Source organism: Vipera ursinii (assembly GCF_947247035.1).
Source record: "Vipera ursinii genome assembly, chromosome: 3".
Lineage (NCBI taxonomy): Eukaryota > Metazoa > Chordata > Lepidosauria > Squamata > Viperidae > Vipera > Vipera ursinii.
In genome coordinates, this window is record NC_139516.1 from 129,546,605 (window position 1) to 129,565,749 (window position 19,145).

Below are 19,145 nucleotides of genomic sequence, written 5' to 3' on the forward strand. Positions count from 1 at the left end.
CTTTACTTTTAATGTCTAACCTTCAACTTATTTTCAGATAAAAGAAACAAGTTCAAAAATGATGTTTTCCCAATGTACTGCAGTATTGTACCTTGTCATAATCCGAGTAATATTGATCACAGTCTTCAACAAACACTTCCACGGTGCTGATTAATTCCCCTCTGAATTTGGGCTGCAAAGCCACCAATTCATTTTGCACTTCAATTCCTCGGACCAACAATTTTTCCCATGTATACCGCAAAGTGTCTACCTTCTCCATCTGCTCCTTTGCCACCAGTAACTCATACTTGTTTAACATTGCATAAGATTCCTGCCAAGGCAACAGTTGTTATCTTTCATTATTAAAGTTTACACATGGCATACTAACCAAACTTAGATTTGGGAATTCAAGATAAAAAATATCAGTAGAGATCCTGCTAAAGATAAAAGAGAGTTGAGTTTATGCAAAACCCATTTTAAAAATCAGCAACATGGAACTTTAAATAACATTTATACCAGAGGATAGGCAACATTTACATACTACTATCTAGTTTGTTTTTGAAAGTAAATATATTTACAGCTACAGTATTTCACAACCAAATACAGATTAATTAATGTAATTTTTTTCCAAATTACTACTTATGGCTGCAAAAAAGAAATGGCTCTGAGAAAGGCAGATGGGAAAAGGGTGGACACCTTTGAACTGTGGTGCTGGAGGTGACTATTACACATCTCATGGACTGCAAAAATAACAAACAAAGAAGTCTTAGACTAGGGGTAGGCAACCTTGGCTCTTTTATGACTCGTGGACTTCAACTCCCAGAATACCTGAGCCAGCATGGTCACCTCAATGTTACTTGTGGGGAGGGACACCTGTGGGGGGCAGCTGGTTGAAGAGGGACAGTTGCCACCTCTGAGACATGGTGTGGGTGCCCACAGAGAGGGCTCTGAGTGCCGCCTCTGGCACCCATGCCATAGGTTCACCACCACTGCTATAAAAGATGACACTGACATGACTATGGTGCATCTGAAGGAGGCAGCATGAAACAGAGAGGGATGGAGAGTGATGACCCATAGAGTAGCCAAGGATCGGACATGACTAAATGGCTGATGATGACGATGACGACAGTATCCCAGATTTCCTAATAATGATCTTTTAGTGCATTTATTATACAATTAAAGCTAGATTATTGAGTAATACCTAATGAGTCACACAGCAGCAAAGTTTTATTTTGGTTTTGAATTATAATAGAAAGTAGGAAAAAATGAAGCTGTTTCTCTGTGAAGCAGGTACATTAATTTAAAGAGAGGCACACACATGCTTCTATTATATATAAGATTGCTGTGTCTTTAAATGAAAAGCAGAGAAACTTTGCTGTTCACAGAAATTAAATTAAGATAGAAATCAAAGTATTGTGATTAGGAAAATTGCTGCTTCTTGGAAACAAATTTGATATTATTTTTCAACAAAGCAGCATCACTCACAGAAACACAGAAATCTTTAACATGTCTTTACACATTTCTGAGGGTTAAGTTAATATCTTAACCCTCAGTTAATATATATTCTTCCAGTCCTGAGTAACTCAAATAATTTCAACATATCCTGTAGTATTAGTTGAAATAACAATAAATTTTAAAGAAATGTATAATAGGGGATAGGATCATGGTGGAATTACATATGTATTTTAAAAAATGGGAAAGAAATGCTTATTCTTTAGAAAATGAAAGGTGGCAGGCCTCTTTAGTTTATATGATTAAGGCTGGTTATCTTCTTACATTTTCCTGCATCTCTTGCCTGCAAAAGATGTGGCCCACCAAACAGCCTTGTGCAGCCCCTCAGCATTTTTTGAAAAATAACCAATCCACTGCCACCAAACGTGATGCCAGCCAGCCACACTGCCACATTTACCCAGAAAGAAATGTTTTGAACCACTGAACCAGCTATTTATTGAATCAATGCACCAGCTATTCCTTTGGGACCCCCACAATTACTTTTAAGGTATAAGATCCTTTCCTCTTGAGGAGTTGTGAAGTCCTGCTCTATCTCATGAAAAAGTGTTACATGGTTGACAAAAGGCTTGAAGGGCAGGGGAATCAATACTTATGGGGCATTCGTCCCTCAATTTTGAGGAACTGATCTCTTCTGCGCTCCCTTTGTCCTGTAAAAACAAAGTTTGCAGATTTTTCATACTTTAACTTTGGAAACCATCGGGCAGAAAGTCAGTCGGAGACAAGCAAAGTAAGTTTCATTCCCCCTTGAATGACACCCTTAAGAAGATAAATCTGTAAAGTGAGGCATTACATAATCAAGGAAGAAGCAGAAAGGCAAAGATACTAAAGCTGCTGAAAGCAGGGAAAAAGGTTTTGGCATGAAAGCAGTTGATAGGACAACTTTGAAAACATAAGCCTCTGAGTAGACTTCTCCATCATCTTGCCTTGCCTTCCTGTTTAAGAAACAAATTTGCCATCTTTCGTTAAGCTAGCACAAGGCAGAGTTCAGTGCCAGATGGCAGAAGCAATGGGCCTGGGTTCCCTTCCCAGTTACCTCAACTGGTCCCACTTGGAAGTCTATGGGGATTTGTTGCTCTCGGATCTCTTTCAGGGCAGCCATGGCTATTCTTATGTCATCCAGGTCTTTAATCTGACGGTTCAGTTTCTTGCTGATTTCCTCTACAAAGGTGAAGACGTTTTCCATCTCTGTCCTGTATTTCTTATTACAGTGGCGTCCAAACGCAGTCATCCAAGCTTTGGTTTCAGTTGTAAGGGCCAATTTTAAATCCGCTACAGAACGTGATGGAGAAGCTTCAGTTAGGACCAGATTGTTTTATAAGTACTGGTACAACCCACATTAAATCCGCTATCCCCTCTTCCACATATTTGGTGACAAGAGACAAAATAGTAACACCTTTTTTAGTACACCTCAGGGGAAGCAGCAAAAGCAGAGAGGTTTATAAGCTTTATTTTATGAATGTGATGAATGCTATGTAGAAATACATTCCACTGAGTCCAAAGAGATTTCTAGATAAACCTTTTGGTGGCAAGTAAAAGCATTTAATGTTTTGGGGAAAGATGAGAATTACACTGTCTGGAGAATGATGTAAAGTAGGGTTGTCCACACTGTAAACTTCAAAGGGGCTAGCATACTCTTTTTCTTAAAAATTTTGGTGCAAGAGTTTGGAAATTTCTCTTTTCTTGTTAACTAGCTCAGACCTTTAATCTAGATTTTTTTAATGCTTTTGTTTTGCCTTAGAATGGCAAAACAAAGGATAGGTTTAGGCTCTGATATTTCAGATTATCCAACCTTATTTTGGGACTACAGTCTTAATATTGCTTTGAAAAGCATTCTGAATGAAATTGAATAAAATTTCCTACTAGCTAAAACATGAAATTGCCATACCAGTATATAATGCAACAGTTCCCACACGTATGTATTCAGGTTCTGAATTAATTTTTAATTCTAAGTCTTGGTAATAAAGGATTTGGGATTCAAAATCAGACAGCAAAGGGCTTCCTTTGATGAAATTTTCAATGGTTTCTTCCTTCTCTCTCTGCCAGATGTGATGATAACATTTGAAACGCTCCAAAGCTGAAACAACTTCCTGAAACATTGATAAAAACCAACACAAGGCAATTGTATACAAAGAGTTCCACTGCTAAATTTTGATATATATATTACTTCATGCAGTAATGACCCATGAACTTTGGCATTAAAGGCTCTCATTAATATCTGGAAAATCATGGGGTATGATTCATTCATTCATTCATTCATTCATTCATATATTTATTAAATGTACAATATGCCACTTATCTCACCTAGAGCAGGCTGACAGCCAAATAAAAGCAGTAAGATAAAACATTTTAAAAATATTAACAATAAAATTAATTTAAGATTAATAAAGATGGCAAGGAAGGGAGCAAGATACACATGAGGTGGAGGTGGACCCTTATCTCAGTCCATTAAACACCTCTAATATGACATGCTCCCATCAGGCCCTTGTTGCCACCAAAAGCAGACTTGGTCTTTGTATAGCTTGTAAAACAAAACCATTTTGTTTTGCTTTGGTAGCCTTCCTGGACTAATTCATTTTGTACTGCTGAAATATTTTGCTTTTTCTCTCTCTCAGTTTCTGCTGTACACCCTGTACACCCGTCATCCCTTCACTCCCACTTTGTTCTCTTCCTTTGTTTCCTGCTTCATGATCCTTTCTCACATTCTGGACAATTCCTGGACTCCAACTTTCACTCCTATGCTTTTGCTCACCCTTTTGGTAGAACTGATTGTTGTACTTAGCACGGACACCAATTTAATTATTTCCTTGTTCTCTGAGATGGCTTTGTAGTAGTTCTTTTTCTGGATAGGAGAAGGCAAGATCACAGAGGCTGTATCAGAAGCTGCATCTAGACAAAAAAACCAAAACAAAACGTGGAAATCTACATCAGAAGGCCAAAACTGGAACATTTTTCTAAAGTATATCTGTGATCAATCAGGAATATGTGGCTTTTGGGAGGCTGAGATGATATTTTGCCTTTTGGCGGCAAGAAAAGAGTGATACTCCAAAAGATATACTGGGCCTCAATAAAAATTGGATTGGCTTCATAATTGGTGCAATTCAAGGTGAAATCTCTAGGTCAAGCTTTAGATGGCTTCCAGGGCAGTAGCAAGCATCCATCTGATAGTTGCTTGGATCTGCTCCAAAGTGGACTCTGGACTTGAGATAGGTCCCATGTAGGTATCTGAAGATGGAGGAAGTCTGATGCTGCTAATGAAGTTGACAGGGTTGTTGGAATTGCTTACTCGATATTAGACTCTCTCTCTCTCTCTCTCTCTCTCTCTCTCTCTCTCTCTCTCTCTCTCTCTCTCTCTCTCTCTCTCTCTCCCTCCCTCCCTCCCTCCCTCCCTCCCTCCCTCTTTCCTTCTCTCTCTCCACCTTAGCTATAATTGTGCTTCGATATGTCCTTTCAAAAACGTTTGCAGAGAAAATGTCATTTGGTACAGTGGATTGGCAAGGAATGAAATAAAGGCTCTAGATTGCTTTTGTGAGAATGAATTGAGTTTCTGCAAGCAATTGGCATGTTGCAACCCTCGTAGGCTTCAAGGAGCTTCATGGAGGAGGTAGCAAAAAGAAAACCCAAAAAAATGGCACGTGTCCAGAGTTTACAGGAAGAATTATGGAAGATTGGTCTATCTTTTTGGAATTCCAAGAGGCAAAAGTGGACATTCCCTCCTGACTAATAAATTACTTGTTTAGAAGGTTAGTGTATCCACTGCTTTAAGTTAATCCTTTCATGCATGAAAATAAGGTTTTGTCTTGCCAGCTCTCTTGTCTTACCTTTTACCTTGACAACCTTTTTCCTCTTCTTTTTATTCCGAGGCTAATTCAATCCATTAATCTAAGGCTGCTCTGACTTTGACATTCACACAGACATTACTAATGGGATGAGAGTATCTTTCCCACATTCTAAAGATATGTGCTTAAAATGTTATTACCATCACATTGTTTCACGATTAATTGTTGCATCAATGCAATGATACTTAACAGTTAAAAGACTTTGTATTTAAATCTTAGGATAGTCAAGAAACATAGATAAATGCTAATATATTACCCTGGTTTCCAACTTCAGTGTCTTTCATTTCAGTCTCAGAATCACTGCCTCCTTCATTTCGTAAAGCAAGCATTTTGCGTTCTAACAACTTTTTCTGGGCAGAATGGGAAAAAAAAACACCTTAGACTTCAACAGCCAAAACTGCATACCATTTATCAGTAGACATCTTTGAAGCACATAAACCCATACCTTTGATAGTCTCTCCTTACTCCACTGACCAACTCCTTTCATGGTGCTTACAATACAGTCGACAGCTTTGTTGAGTGTTTGCTGGATTTCTTCAAGGGTTGGCATTATAGCAAAATTTGGAATAGAAAGGATAACACTAGCTTTAAAGATGGTTGAAGCATTTTGTTTCTGCTTTGAGATATTCTCGCTATCTATATGGAAATGAGAAACACAATCCTTATTAATCCACTTAGATACAGACTAAAATCCACATCTTCCAAACAGCCAATGGTTAGATAATTCATCAAAGCTTGTGGTTAAGATACAGTGAAAAAACACATCTGATTTTGTTTGAATAGAAAAACCAAGGAACCTTGGTTCATTGTGTTCAATTTAAAAGATAACTTCCTTGAAATCTTTAACACAATGAAGCACAAGGTACTTGGGCCACAAGTAATATACATCATGTGAACCATGCTGGTCATACAGTCATGAAAAGACCCCTAATTTATTGATGAAACATGTATTCTTTGGAGATTGCATATATCTGCACTGCTCACAGATTCCCTTCTACCATAAATACTTCAAGATGTGCTTTCATTAGAACAAACAAAAAGCTATCTTGCTTTGAACTTTCAGCATTTTGTCCCATATACTGGGTTGGATTCAGATCAATAATACTATTCGCATTGGGACAACTTCCATTCGCATGAACATTGGAATTTAAGCCAAGAGAGGCCAAATAAGAAGGCAAACAGTAGTGTTAAGCTACATTTTATTCCTCCTAGGTTTATTTCATGCTGCTCTGCAGAATCAACCATCTTCTCTTCAGAAAGAAAGAGGAGTTATCGCAGAGTTGGTTTTTCCATTTCCTTTTACCAGTTTAAGTCTATTGTAATAATTATTTTGTTCAAAAAACATTTGGTCCTCAGACCTCCTTGGTTATAAATCTGAACAACCAAATCTACAACTTGGGAACTTTCCTGGAGTTAGAGCTCCTGCTGGATTACCAAGTGGAGGTCAGGGCCAAGGAGGCCTCTGCCCAGCTGCAACCCTATCTAGAATAAGACCACTGGTAATGGTGAATCACGTCCTAGTCACCATTAGGCTAGATTATTGCAAGACACTTCATAAGGGATTATCTTTGAAAACAGGTGCAAAATGGAGCAGCCTAAATGCTAGCGTACGAGAGCCACTCTAGCTATAAAACTCTTATGAGCTCCACACGGCTAAAATTCATGTGAGTAAAATTCAAGGTATTGTTTTTTCATTTATATTTCCTTACATGGCTTGGCTCCCAGGTGACCTCCAGGACTGTTGTTTCATGTTAAAGTGGCCTACACAGACACTCATTCTGAGTAGGTAGGTGAGCATATGGCAACAATACTTTCCTATGACATCATTTAGATGCTGTCCTGGATATTTTGACATTACAAAAATGTCTAGGCTTCAATAGCACATTAAGCAATGAGCCCAAATACAATTTTGTCTATCACATGTCATTTCTGCTTAAACAGTGATATTGTTCAATGGAGTTATACCCTGAGTATACTATTTAGGAGTAAATCTCACTGCATTTCATCAACAAGCTATTTTTTAATACTGTCAACAAAGATATGTTCACATTATTGGTAGACCAATGTTCAAGAAGCACAAAACCAGAGTTGCAATGCACTGCCATTTTCATCACAGCAAATATTACAATGGTGGCACAGAGCTGTGACATAGGCATTTCAGAACAAGTAGTTCTACTGATTTCTCAATTCTAGTTTATGGATAAGACTCCGCGTAACCTATATGGAGAAATAGACTAATTAGGAGGAGTGCTGTAGAGATGTGCTTTTTTCACACTACCTTCCTTCCTTGACACCACCTTACTCTTTCACACCACACTCACAACATAATTGTGTTCTCCGTGCTATATAAATGGTTTCTTCATAACAATCAACCTCTTTTTTTGCTGAAAGAAAGTTAAGAAAGGAAAGCAATTACCTAAAAAACTGATCACAGAAGAAGCGTGAATTTGCTTGCGTATGGCCTCCAGAGTGTTACGAATAACTTTCAGAAGGGCATCAACATTGCGATGACTGAAATGGGAAAGCAGTTCCTGAGCTTCTTCTTCGATCGTCTCCATTTCTTTCTTTTTTTTCTTGGTTAAAGGAGAAGACAATCCTACTGAAATCTGACTAGCAGTCTGTGAGGATGCTAAGACGTCCAATGGACCTTCTTCTTCTGTAGATGGGAGTAATGACTGAATTAAATCAGCAAAATTCTGATCAACCAATAAATGAATCATCAGTACTGTCAATAGATATATGCATCCTTATGCAATTCCATATTTCTTTATGGCTTTAGGGTACTGTGATAATAATCAGCATTGAATTTTAAATGGACAAAGGAAAATATATGAATAAGAATTGGTTGGGTCTATTATTGTCATCATCACTATCATTTTACAATAATAAAGCCAGCAATAATGGGAGGATCTAGCATCTCTCTCCTTTTTCTACACAACAGGAGCATTTCAGTATTAGCATGTATTTTCTAACAATACTTTACTTTAAACTGTCCTGTTTAGATTATTGCTTCAGCAGCTTGCCGAATGAATTAACGACCAAAGCCTGCATATTGTTAACCTTTCAAGGTAGGCCAGACAAGAACAAACTCAGAGAACTAACAATATCTTTATCGTAAGGCTAGAGTAATTGAATTTTGCAACTTTGAAAGCCTTCTCCTCTCCTTTACTTTTACTCCCAGAAAACCAGGGAGGGTCCCTTCTAAAACACTTCCCATGCCTCTTTTCTTTGTGTGGACTGAGATACCTCTTGCAAGAGTTGTTTAGGCTGCGGCTCTTCCTCCTCTTTCCCAAGGTCATTTTCACATGCCATTACACAAAAATCCAGGATTCCTGTGCTATGTATTGGTCTGACTCAAATTTACTTAATTAAAATAGAAAAGTTACAAAAGCTTATTGCATCAGTTGCCCTTTCTTACAGATTACTCTTTGAAAAGTTTTGCTCTTACTATTCAGATGTTTCTCATATTACTGAAATATTCCACACCCCAAAGGTTTCTAGCACTGTCAGTGTAAATATATGCTTGTATAAGCATGAAAAATGCCTTAGCTGCAAAGTGTTCTATCTAGAATTTTGATCCTCTTCTTATTCTTTAAATAACTTACAGAAATGGGAAAAGTGTTCCCATTGGCTCAATTTGCATTAGCTATGTAGGTGGCAGAATTCATTATGTTGCTGAAATATACTATTCCAGGGATCCATAATCCCCAGTCCGTGGACTGGTACTGGTCCGTGGCATGCCAGAAACCGGTCTGCGCAAACCAGTGAAGCCCCATCTGAGGGATGCAAGCAGCACGCAAATCTACACCCCTTCTGGTCTGTGGAAAAAACTCTCTCCATGGTGATCAAAAGGTTGGGGACTTCTGTACTATTCCATACATTTATTTTATTTCATTTACTTGTATTCTAACTTACAAGCCATGAGGAGGATAAACAAGTAAAGGTAAAGGTAAAGGTTCCCCCACACATCCGTGCTAGTCGTTTCCAACTCTAGGGGCTCATCTCTGTTTCAAAGCCAAAGAGCCAGCACTTGTCCGAGGACGTCTCTGTGGTCATGTGGCCGGCATGACTAGACACCAAAGGCGCACGGAATGCTGTTACCTTCCCACCGTAGTGGTCCCTATTTTTCTACTTGCATTTTTACATGCTTTTGAACTGCTAGGTTGGCAGAAGCTGGGACGAGTAACAGGCGCTCACTCTGTTACGCGGCACTCGGGATTCGACCCGCCAAACTGCCGACCTTCTGATTGATAGGCTCAGCATCCTAACCCACTGATCCACCATGTCCCTTCATAAACAAGTAATATAGTGCTAATTTACATATGGTATGTTTGCTGTTACCTTCGTTAATTCCTTCCGTTCTGCTTCCACTCAGAAAACTCTCACCAGTGTCTCCCTTATGGTGAGCATCCAGATCTAGCAACATGTTGATAAGCTCATTTGTTGCTTCTTCTGCTAATGAACTTTTGAGATGCAGTGTGTATACGCCTTTGGTACAGAGCTCCTGGAAACAAAATATGGAGCATTCAGTTAAATTTCACTCTAGTTTAGCAATGCTGGCAATAGGATACACTTAAAAACTCAGACGATCTCAACATTCTCCTGTGCTGCATATCCACAAAACAAGAGAAAAGTTTCACAGCCATGAGAAACATGAATTAAAGACAGTGGAGAACTCCTAACCAAATAATAAACATGTCTGATTGACTGATTCTAATGAGTTTCCAAGACCAGGCAAGGTAAGCTAGCTACTCCCATCAGCTGGGGCTGTCAGAAATATAGTTGTTCTTGATTCAAGAGCAGTTTCCTCCATTTGTATTATGAATATGAAGCGGGTAACCACTGACAGAAAAGAAAAATCTGCTATCAACTGACATTTCTGTATTTGAAAAAAACAAAACAAATGGAGCCCCAATTCCAAAGAAAAGAGAATAAAACCTTTCCCAAATCTGAATGTTTTAAGACACACAGAACTATTACTATGACAAAATAAATGGACCCAAGCATATCCTCAGAAGTACGTTCTACTACCTACATAATATTAATGGTATCACATATTATAAGTTAGAACAAGTGGAGATAAATCTTTTATTGTTTCTTCATTAGGAAATCTCATCATAATTACAAACGGTAAACTCATATGCACCAGGTAGCTCTCAGAGGCCTTGCCTGCAGCCCTCTGCTATTATTAATTTAATCACACAATCTCTCCCAGGTGCCTACAGTTATGCAAAAGACTACTAATGTGATTTGTTTTTAGCTTTGGCTCCATGCACTGTGTGAATCCTGAACTGTGGTTTGCAAACTAAGATTTATTTATGTTGCAGTGATTCATATGAAGAAGTCACTGTGGCTTATTCAGTAAAAACATAGTTAAAACAAGTCAGCCCTAAAATGCTAGTATTTCATTTTTGACATTTTTTGACTCCTATGAAGTATGTCAATGCAAGAGATGGACTTTCCCACAGCAGGAAAATTTGTCATTTGTTTTCCAGGCCTCATTTAACCGTCTTTGAAGCAAGGTGTAAATATATATAAATTTACCCAAGCATTTCCTTGAATGTTTGTTTTGCCTAGTGGTCCCATAGGATTAGATTCTATAGGTTTTGAGTAGATTAGTGTAATATTTGAAACCTCCTTGTTTTGGTGCCCACTCAATTTTTGTTTCACTCATTTTTCAAAGGTAAGCTATCTTCGAAGGTTTGGGGTCCCTCAAAGTTTCTTGTATATCAAGAGAGAGGGAGTGCAAGCACTTATCTTGACATATACCAAGAAATGTTTTTCAAAAGATTTTAATCATTTTTGTTACAACCATGTGGTGGTAAATGGGCAGTCACTTCCACAAAGAGAGCAAATGAGCAGTCACTTCCACAAAGGGCCATTGCTGATTCTACATGCAGAATAACTAGCAGATGCTTCTCATCAGGCTTTACATTCTAAATCATGCCCATGGTCCACATCCACAACTTCTGTTATATGAATTTCTATGTTTCATTATTTTCTTTCAGAGTTATTTGAATTTTTATTCTCTTTCTTTCATTGGGTTCACACATCACACTAATCCAGACATGTCAAACGTATCAGAGCTTTTTCACCATTGCCAGCAATGGGGTGGCCATGGTTTCCTGGTGACGCATCCAGTCCGTGGGCCGGCAGTTTGACACCCCTGCACTAATCCATACTAATCTGAGAACCTGCCCACAGTGTCTTATTTCACAAATCATGGTTAAAAAAAAACAAAGAATGACTTGGAATGATATAGCAATCTAACCTATTTTCCCAGCTTCCATTCTTCCTAGCAGTTTCTTAGCAGCCAGAACTCCTAAGGATTAACCTTTATTTCTAGGACTCCTTAAGCATCCTTATATCTTGGAAGGAGTGAGGTCAAGGACACCATTTTGGTTCTTGCCCCTTCTCTTATTTGTGCCTGATGTTTTCCGGTAACATGCTGTTACTGATGCAATGGTATACACTCTTCTGGTTTCTATTTCAACAGGGCCTGAATGTATAAACTCTGAAACAGATCGTGGCCACATATTACTGTCTTTTAAAAAAAACCAACCCTTTTTCCATAAAAGAAATATTGTGACTGCATGATGCCTATGCTGCCTACTTCAAACAAAGACTGGCTATTGTGCTGTCATGCCAACACTACCTGCCTGAGCTGACTACTGTGATTCATAGCAATGCTTCATATCTGCCTTCTTTAGTGACTGGGCATTGTGGCCTCATGTTAATGGTATCTGCCGGATGAAAAGAGGCACACTGACCCCTGTAGCTACCTTTGCCAATCATTTCAACAACAGCAACAAAAAGATGTCTTCTATTTGCTAAGTCAGATAGCAAATTATTTATTTTCTTTTTCTTCTATCTCTCAAATGCATAATTCAGCTCTATGCATACACATAGGCACTGCCATCCATAAATGATTTAAAAGCTACTGATTTCATTTCTCTGTGCTATTGCCTGTCTGATGTCTGTCACTCCTATTGTATAGCAGGAAATAAGAGTTAGTGATTGGGGAGAATGAGGATGGGGGAGGGAATCAAAAAGACTAACTTTGAGAATGGTCACCATTATTCTTGTGGAGCAAAAGAAAACAAAAGTATCATTTCTAACCCTGCAAAAATTAAACAAAAAACTCCACTCAGAATATCAGGTGACAAAGAGAAGAATCCTAATCTGACCTCTTTCTTTGTAACATACTAATTTTTTTACAATACATCCTATTGTACTATACTATACGACTCACACCCTGGTCGGTACCTCTTTACTCTCCTACCATTGGGTAGGAGATATAGAAGTATAGCCAGCTGTACCAACAGACTGAAGAACAGTTTCTATCCATGGGCTGTCAAGCTCCTGAACGGGAAATAAATCTATGTATGATAGACTTGTGAGGCCAGCGCATTGTGCAATTAGCTCACATGGTGTAACAAAATGGTGGGTTTATTGTCACTGTGAGTTGTGGGGGGGGACAAAGGGAGGCTCAGCCAATCTCATTGTATACATGTTGTACTTTGATAATAAAGGTTCATTCATTCATTCATTCATTCATTCATTACTGAGAATTAATGTCACAATGTGTAATAGAGGGTTTGGAGGGTTGTTAGAGGTTTTGAAGGGGGGGTGTTGTTTTGTTTTGTGCCTTCAAGACAGTGTTGACTCCTTGATTTTTCTTGGCAAGATTTCTGAAGTGAAGTTTCATGTTGCAGAAAATGAAACTATAGGATTGTACCTTTGTCATGTGAAGGAACTGCTCACAGGTCAGTGGATCATCTTCAGGAAGAGTGCAGAGTGGAACGATACTAATTTCTTGAAGAATAGCACTAATGCGAAATTCTACTAAGTCATTTACTCGATCGAGGAGCAGCTCAAGGTTATCTTGAAAAGCAAAGAAGATACATTTCGTTACCATATTTTTAAGAGCCAAGCCTCTCTCTGAAAACATGTAAGAAGAATATGATAGCATCTCACACCAACTTTAAGCCTCATCTTTCTCGGATAGCAGAATTCGTCCTCAAAGTTGTCAAGGGGGCAAAAGAAAACATTCCAATGGGATAAGTCTCTAAGATGTTCAAAACTGAGTGCAGCTTTTATCGTAATGTACTCTTAAAGAAAGTGCCGACACTGACACAGACTCTTATTAGTTTGAACACTGACCTATAGACTAATAGAGGAAAACAGCAGATGAAGACTTCATATTTCTTGATTTATTGGATCATTTTTTCAGCTTTTCCCCCATGAACTCAAGGCTGTTCACATAGGGAATTTTCTTTCAGTTTATCTCTTTCTGTCTTTCCAGTAAAAGCAGACTGCAAAAGCAAGTTTGCTACCTTACGCAAAGCCTTTTTTTTTTACAAACCGCAATGGCTGGGTTCTCACTACAGGCTAAGCCAAATTCAAAGAAACGTAATCACAAATGTCTTTTCCTGCAATAGAAAAAGATAAAAAGGGCCCAAGGGGCAACGACCGGGCATCTGTAAAGATACTTCTTCACCCATGTAAATCAAAACCTTTATATTTCTTTTGCTACAGCCTCAACAGCAATCCCATACTACATGAATTCTCTAGCAAAAAATATCAATGAATGTCAGAATAACAGAGTAACCAAGTTGGAAGGGCCCTTGGAGTTCTTCTAGTCCAACCCCGCTACTCAAGGAGGAAACCCTGAACTTTTCAGACAAATAGTTGTCCATTTTTTTTCTTAAAATCCTCCAGTGTTGGTGCACCCACAACTTCTGGAGGCAAGTCGTTCCACTGAGTAATTGTTCTGTCAGGAAATTTCTCCTTAGTTCTCTCCTTGATTAGTTTCCATCCATAGTTTCTTGTCCTGCCTTCAGGTGCTTTGGAGAATAGGTTGGCCCTGTCTTCTTTTTTGGCAACCCCTTAGGTATTGGAACACTGCTATCATATCATCCCTAATCCTTCTTTTCGTTAAACCAGACACTTTCTCTATTTTGGGGAAAAAATGAACCATAGATGATAAATTGTCTACCATCATGCCTACTTCCTGTCTATCCCAAAGGTGTTTTTTCATGAGGCACAACTGGGCTTGTTTTTCTTTGAAGACATTTCGCTTCTCATCCAAGCTTCTTCACATCTGACTGGATGGTGGGGAATGGAAGAATTTATTTTTCTTGCAGACAGCTGGTCATTTGCATTCTTTTACAGCAGGGGTGTCAAATTGTCAGCCCATGGGCCAGATACGTCATGCCAAAACCACGCCCACCCCATTGCTGGCAATGAGAAAAAAGTTGTGATACGTCACAACACGTCATGTGACATTGCGAGTTTGACACCCCTGTTTTAGAGAGTCATTGAGGCCACTTGGAGGTTTATCTATGTCCTCAAGGTCACCTGAATGGTGGAAATGGGTGTGGAGCCTTCTTGGAACTGCTGAAAGGATTGTGTTGTAGACTGGAGACAGATGATGTCGTATCCCTTCCTGTCTATTGAAAGAGGGCTCTTTGAAATTGCATACAGTCCTTTCAGCAGAAGAATTATGGGAGTTGAAGTCCAGACTTCTTAAACTTGTCAAGGTTGAGAAACACTGAGATAGACCACACACAAAGACTTACCAAGTTTACTGAAAATATTCTCTAAATAAGTTTCAATATTAAGGGATGTCCAGGTCAGTGTGGTTATTCCTGGTTGGATCGACTCATCAACTTTAGCCACATGAGGAGCCATGAGAGCATGAAGTGGGACTTGGATTTTTGATTTTATTCTCTTATATTCTGCCAGCATCACCTGAAAAAGAACCAACTTAAATTGTAACTGAAAGTATAATTGCAAATTCAATTAACTGGTCACGATCTGTTGCATACATTTCAAAGTTTATTTGCATAGCCTGTGACTGAAAATAAAAATACTAGAAGGACAATAATCAAGTATTGAAATTAGAAATTAAGAGGAAGTAAAACAAGATTATCAAGTTTGTTTTTCAACACACTGAAGTATAAAGTTCCAGTTAGACTGGAACCTGAAAGCTTCCCTTTTTGGCATTTTTATTCATCTTTTTTTGCCATAATTTATTCATCTTTACATCCGAATCACATCCCTGTTTCAGTGATTAGAGAACCTGAACTAAATCAGCTTTTTACGGGTGTGTTTAGCAGAAAATGTTATACAACTATTTAAAGAAGTCAGGAAGAGAAAATCTTTTTTTAAAAAAAAAAGGAAAAAAAGCATTTAAAAATTTATTTCCAGGCATTTATCTGCAGCAGAACAAGAATACCTGTAGTTGGTTGAAATTTCGTTTGTAGGCATCCTGTTTGTCTTGAACAGCAATGGCCAGTGGTGGGATTTCTAGCCCCATGCGTGCCATGCACTTAGTTTCCCTGATTAAGGTGAGAATCTCAGGATCAAAATTCACAAATATTTCTCCAGTCTCTGGAGCTTTCACCAATAATGATGCCTGAAGTCCTGCTTTAATTAGCTGGACCTAGAAATAACAAGCGTTCCACATATTAACCTCATCAAATAGATTATCAGAGACAGATATCAAGAGTTTCAGAGAAGAACTAGTAAACAGGTTCAGCCACATATAAGCATTTGACTTTTTCTGACCTAAACAGTGATAGATCCCAGCTCTGCTAGCTACAGTATGTAGAGCTTTCCTTGATGCTCTAACCAAGCTTATACCAATAAAACCGAGGGACATTAATTCAATATCCTAGTTAACAATAGCAGGACAAACTGACCATATTGGTTTGTTATGTCATACAACATGAACTGTTGCTGCCATAATCCCAAGTGTGATTCTAAAAAAAACCCTACTAAATGTATATTAACATCTAAGTATAATAACAGCAAGACATTCCACAATATTCATTATAAAAATATGCAGCCGGTTGTAGTACCTGTTGAAGCCATCCTCTGTGGTAGACTATTTCAAACTCAAGAAGGACTTTAGCCACTCTGTTGTAGTTGCGGATTATAAGCTTTGCTTCTTCTGTCTGCAGAACTGTGGAATGTTTTTGGAAAAGATTCATAGGTTCCTGGATTCGGTGAAACAGCTGTCGTGCCCACAAGATCTTACCAGCCATGGGAGGAAGATTACGAGCCAGAGGAGGGTCATTCTTGTGTTTTGAGTACAGCTTAGAGACCATCTCAATGTCATGGTCATAGTTTTGTAGGATGATCTGATATTTATCAGCAATGCCAAGATTAGGAATTCCAAGCCTATGAAAAATCATCATCATCATCATCATCAAGAAGGTTCAGTACATTATTTATTCGGAAGAAGACACCAAAGATTAGTTTAACTTTCTGAAGCAATGTATTGACGGGATCATGAAACCATAGCACATTGAGATGTCAAACAGGAATGGACAAGTCTACATCACTGTGTAACTAAGAAAAAAGTAGATTTATTTATTTGCACGGTAAAATGTGATGTGTATCATTTTGTCCCATACATTTTAAGTAGAAGTGTGCAAAAGATTTCAAACTCAAAATACTTTCAAGCTCTAACGGTCATTTGAGAACAAAATGGTTCTGAATTTTTCAGGATTCTCTAACCATTTCAAAATATTGTATGTATTGTATTGCATTGCCCTGTATTGAATTTTAATTTCTGTAATGTATATTGCTCTGAGCAGCTTGTAAAACGAAAAGAACTTAAAAAATAAACAAACTCCAAAACTCAACAAAAATCTATATCCTAGCCATTTATATCACAAGAAAAATGATCCTAACAGTAGTAATTGCCTGTTTTATGCATGGAAGAGTGCTTCTTGGTTCAAATACTATCAGTGATATTAGAACATCTCTTTCAAACTGTAAAATATAAGTTTTAGATTCCAAATGTTTTGAATTCTAAATATTTTTCATAACATTAATTTTACATGTCAAACCACATTTTGTTTGTGAAAGTGTTCAGGTAACGTTTTAAAGGAAAGGTGATGTTATTCTTGTCTGCTGTTATCTGTTAAATAAGCCATATATTTTATTTCAAAGAAAATATGGGAAGCAAGGCAGCTAGCTAAATTTACCAAGATTGGCAAGGTAAAAGATTTTTTAACACACATGAGTCACAATTAGCTATCTTACGCTGGGTTGAAGGTTCTTTAGATCATATGATTTGGTCCTGTTATCACTTTGTTTTGCTTTGATTAATTTCCCAAATTATATTAATATATACATGATGCTGAATTTCTAAACTATGAAAATTTTCCTCTTACAGACAATTTTGGCATTACTGAGCAGACGATAATCCTATGAAACTAGAAAATAAGTTACTCTGCTGATTTCAAGGAATAGATTCAAGACATGATTTTGTTATCTACTTTTTAAAGTCTTGGTGCTTTAAAAAAAGTGTTGATTATCTTGCTATATGGTCCAGATTTAATGATTAGGTCAACAAATAGTTAATTCCATATAAGTATTTATTCTTATATGGATTTTTTTCTTAATTCTTCTTTTTTCTCATTATTATATGGAAATTTAATCACTATGGTATGATTAATTTTTCCATTGTACCATCACTATTCAACGTAGTCTTTTTCCTTTGTATGCTATTAATTTGACAAGTTTTTTAAAAAATTGACAGAACCTCTAGATTCACAGATGCTTCTGCTTCTAGTCATATGTCTAGAACAGTAAAGGTCAATGTTGTGTAAATAAGTAATAATATTTTTTTTAAAAAAATAAACTGGAAAGAGAAAATAAAGCAGTTTCAAGCATTAGTTACAACTAAGATATTTGACTTGCGCATATTCCCTCAGTCAGTTATATGCATGGACTCAACTAAAATAATAAAATGACTAAATTAACCACTGATACTATATAATTCAATTAGTACCAGACAAGATCTGTTTGTGAACAGATAAATTATATCATTTTTTACCACACTGCAAGAACTTCAGCTCATACACTGAATGCACCTATTTAAGAAATTGAGATAATTGGATCTTGCTCATCCTGCTGCTAAGGTTTTTTTTAATAATTAAAAAAACCCTTTCTATATGTTATAGAGATATGTGCTTTATAGACTACAAGCAAAATTTTCAAAATGTTATTCAAAAACAAAAGAGACCGTCAAAGTATATTGGTATTATTGGCACTATTTTTTCCGGACAATTTCAAGTAAAAGGTCATCATTTTTATACCTTTCAAATTTCTTCAGTGTATCAAGGGCTCTTTCAGTGTTCAAAATCTTTTCAAAGGTAGTGTCCATAAACATCTGTAATTGGTGCTGTAGAAAGAAGCAAAAGGATAGAGAATGTTCATAAGCACAATCACTAAATTTATAAATCACATTAGCCATTTTTTACCCAGGATTTACTGAATAAATGACAATTGGCAAGATTCATACAAACTATGAGGTCCTAAACTATGGTGCAGAGAGCATGACAAACTTGGTATAAGCAAACCTAAGCAATTATTATTGTTACATTTACTTCCCATCTCCAGGAATTCAGTTGCTTATAACACGTTTGTTGTTTGAATACAGTCCCCAAGATTCGACTACATTTGTGTACAACTGTAACTAAGAAAGAGACCAATCAACCTGGAGAACCTTTATGACATAGGGCAGGGGTAGGCAACCTTGGCTCTTTTATGACTTGTGGACTTCAACTCCCAGAATTCTTGAGCCAGCATAGCCAGCATAGTCCACGAGTGATAAAAGAGCCAAGGTTGCCTACCCGTGACATAGGCAAAGAGAGAATCTAGAGACCACTAAACTTTTGTAATTACTGTTCTGAAGGCTACACACCAGAAGTGGGCGAAGACAGTTCAAAATTGATAGGATCACTTGGTTGCTTAACAACCAAGGTGAGCATTTTTTTCCCAAGCCATATGAAACATATG

At 37.6% G+C, this 19,145-nt stretch overlaps 1 protein-coding gene across 1 annotated transcript in view; it reads right to left on the reverse strand.

The window, feature by feature from the left end:
- The window catches only part of DNAH5 (dynein axonemal heavy chain 5), a gene marked incomplete at its 5' end in the record, with an annotated part of 162,574 nt that overhangs the window by 127,825 nt on the left and 15,604 nt on the right, over window positions 1-19,145 (reverse strand). The window contains 13 exons of the mRNA XM_083360300.1: window positions 92-310; window positions 2,525-2,760; window positions 3,377-3,578; window positions 4,241-4,377; window positions 5,584-5,677; window positions 5,773-5,963; window positions 7,744-7,983; window positions 9,669-9,831; window positions 13,066-13,211; window positions 14,909-15,080; window positions 15,568-15,774; window positions 16,193-16,514; window positions 18,443-18,528. Coding sequence (XP_083216426.1) covers window positions 92-310; window positions 2,525-2,760; window positions 3,377-3,578; window positions 4,241-4,377; window positions 5,584-5,677; window positions 5,773-5,963; window positions 7,744-7,983; window positions 9,669-9,831; window positions 13,066-13,211; window positions 14,909-15,080; window positions 15,568-15,774; window positions 16,193-16,514; window positions 18,443-18,528 — 2,415 coding nt within the window. The remainder of the gene's footprint in view (window positions 1-91; window positions 311-2,524; window positions 2,761-3,376; window positions 3,579-4,240; window positions 4,378-5,583; window positions 5,678-5,772; window positions 5,964-7,743; window positions 7,984-9,668; window positions 9,832-13,065; window positions 13,212-14,908; window positions 15,081-15,567; window positions 15,775-16,192; window positions 16,515-18,442; window positions 18,529-19,145) is intronic.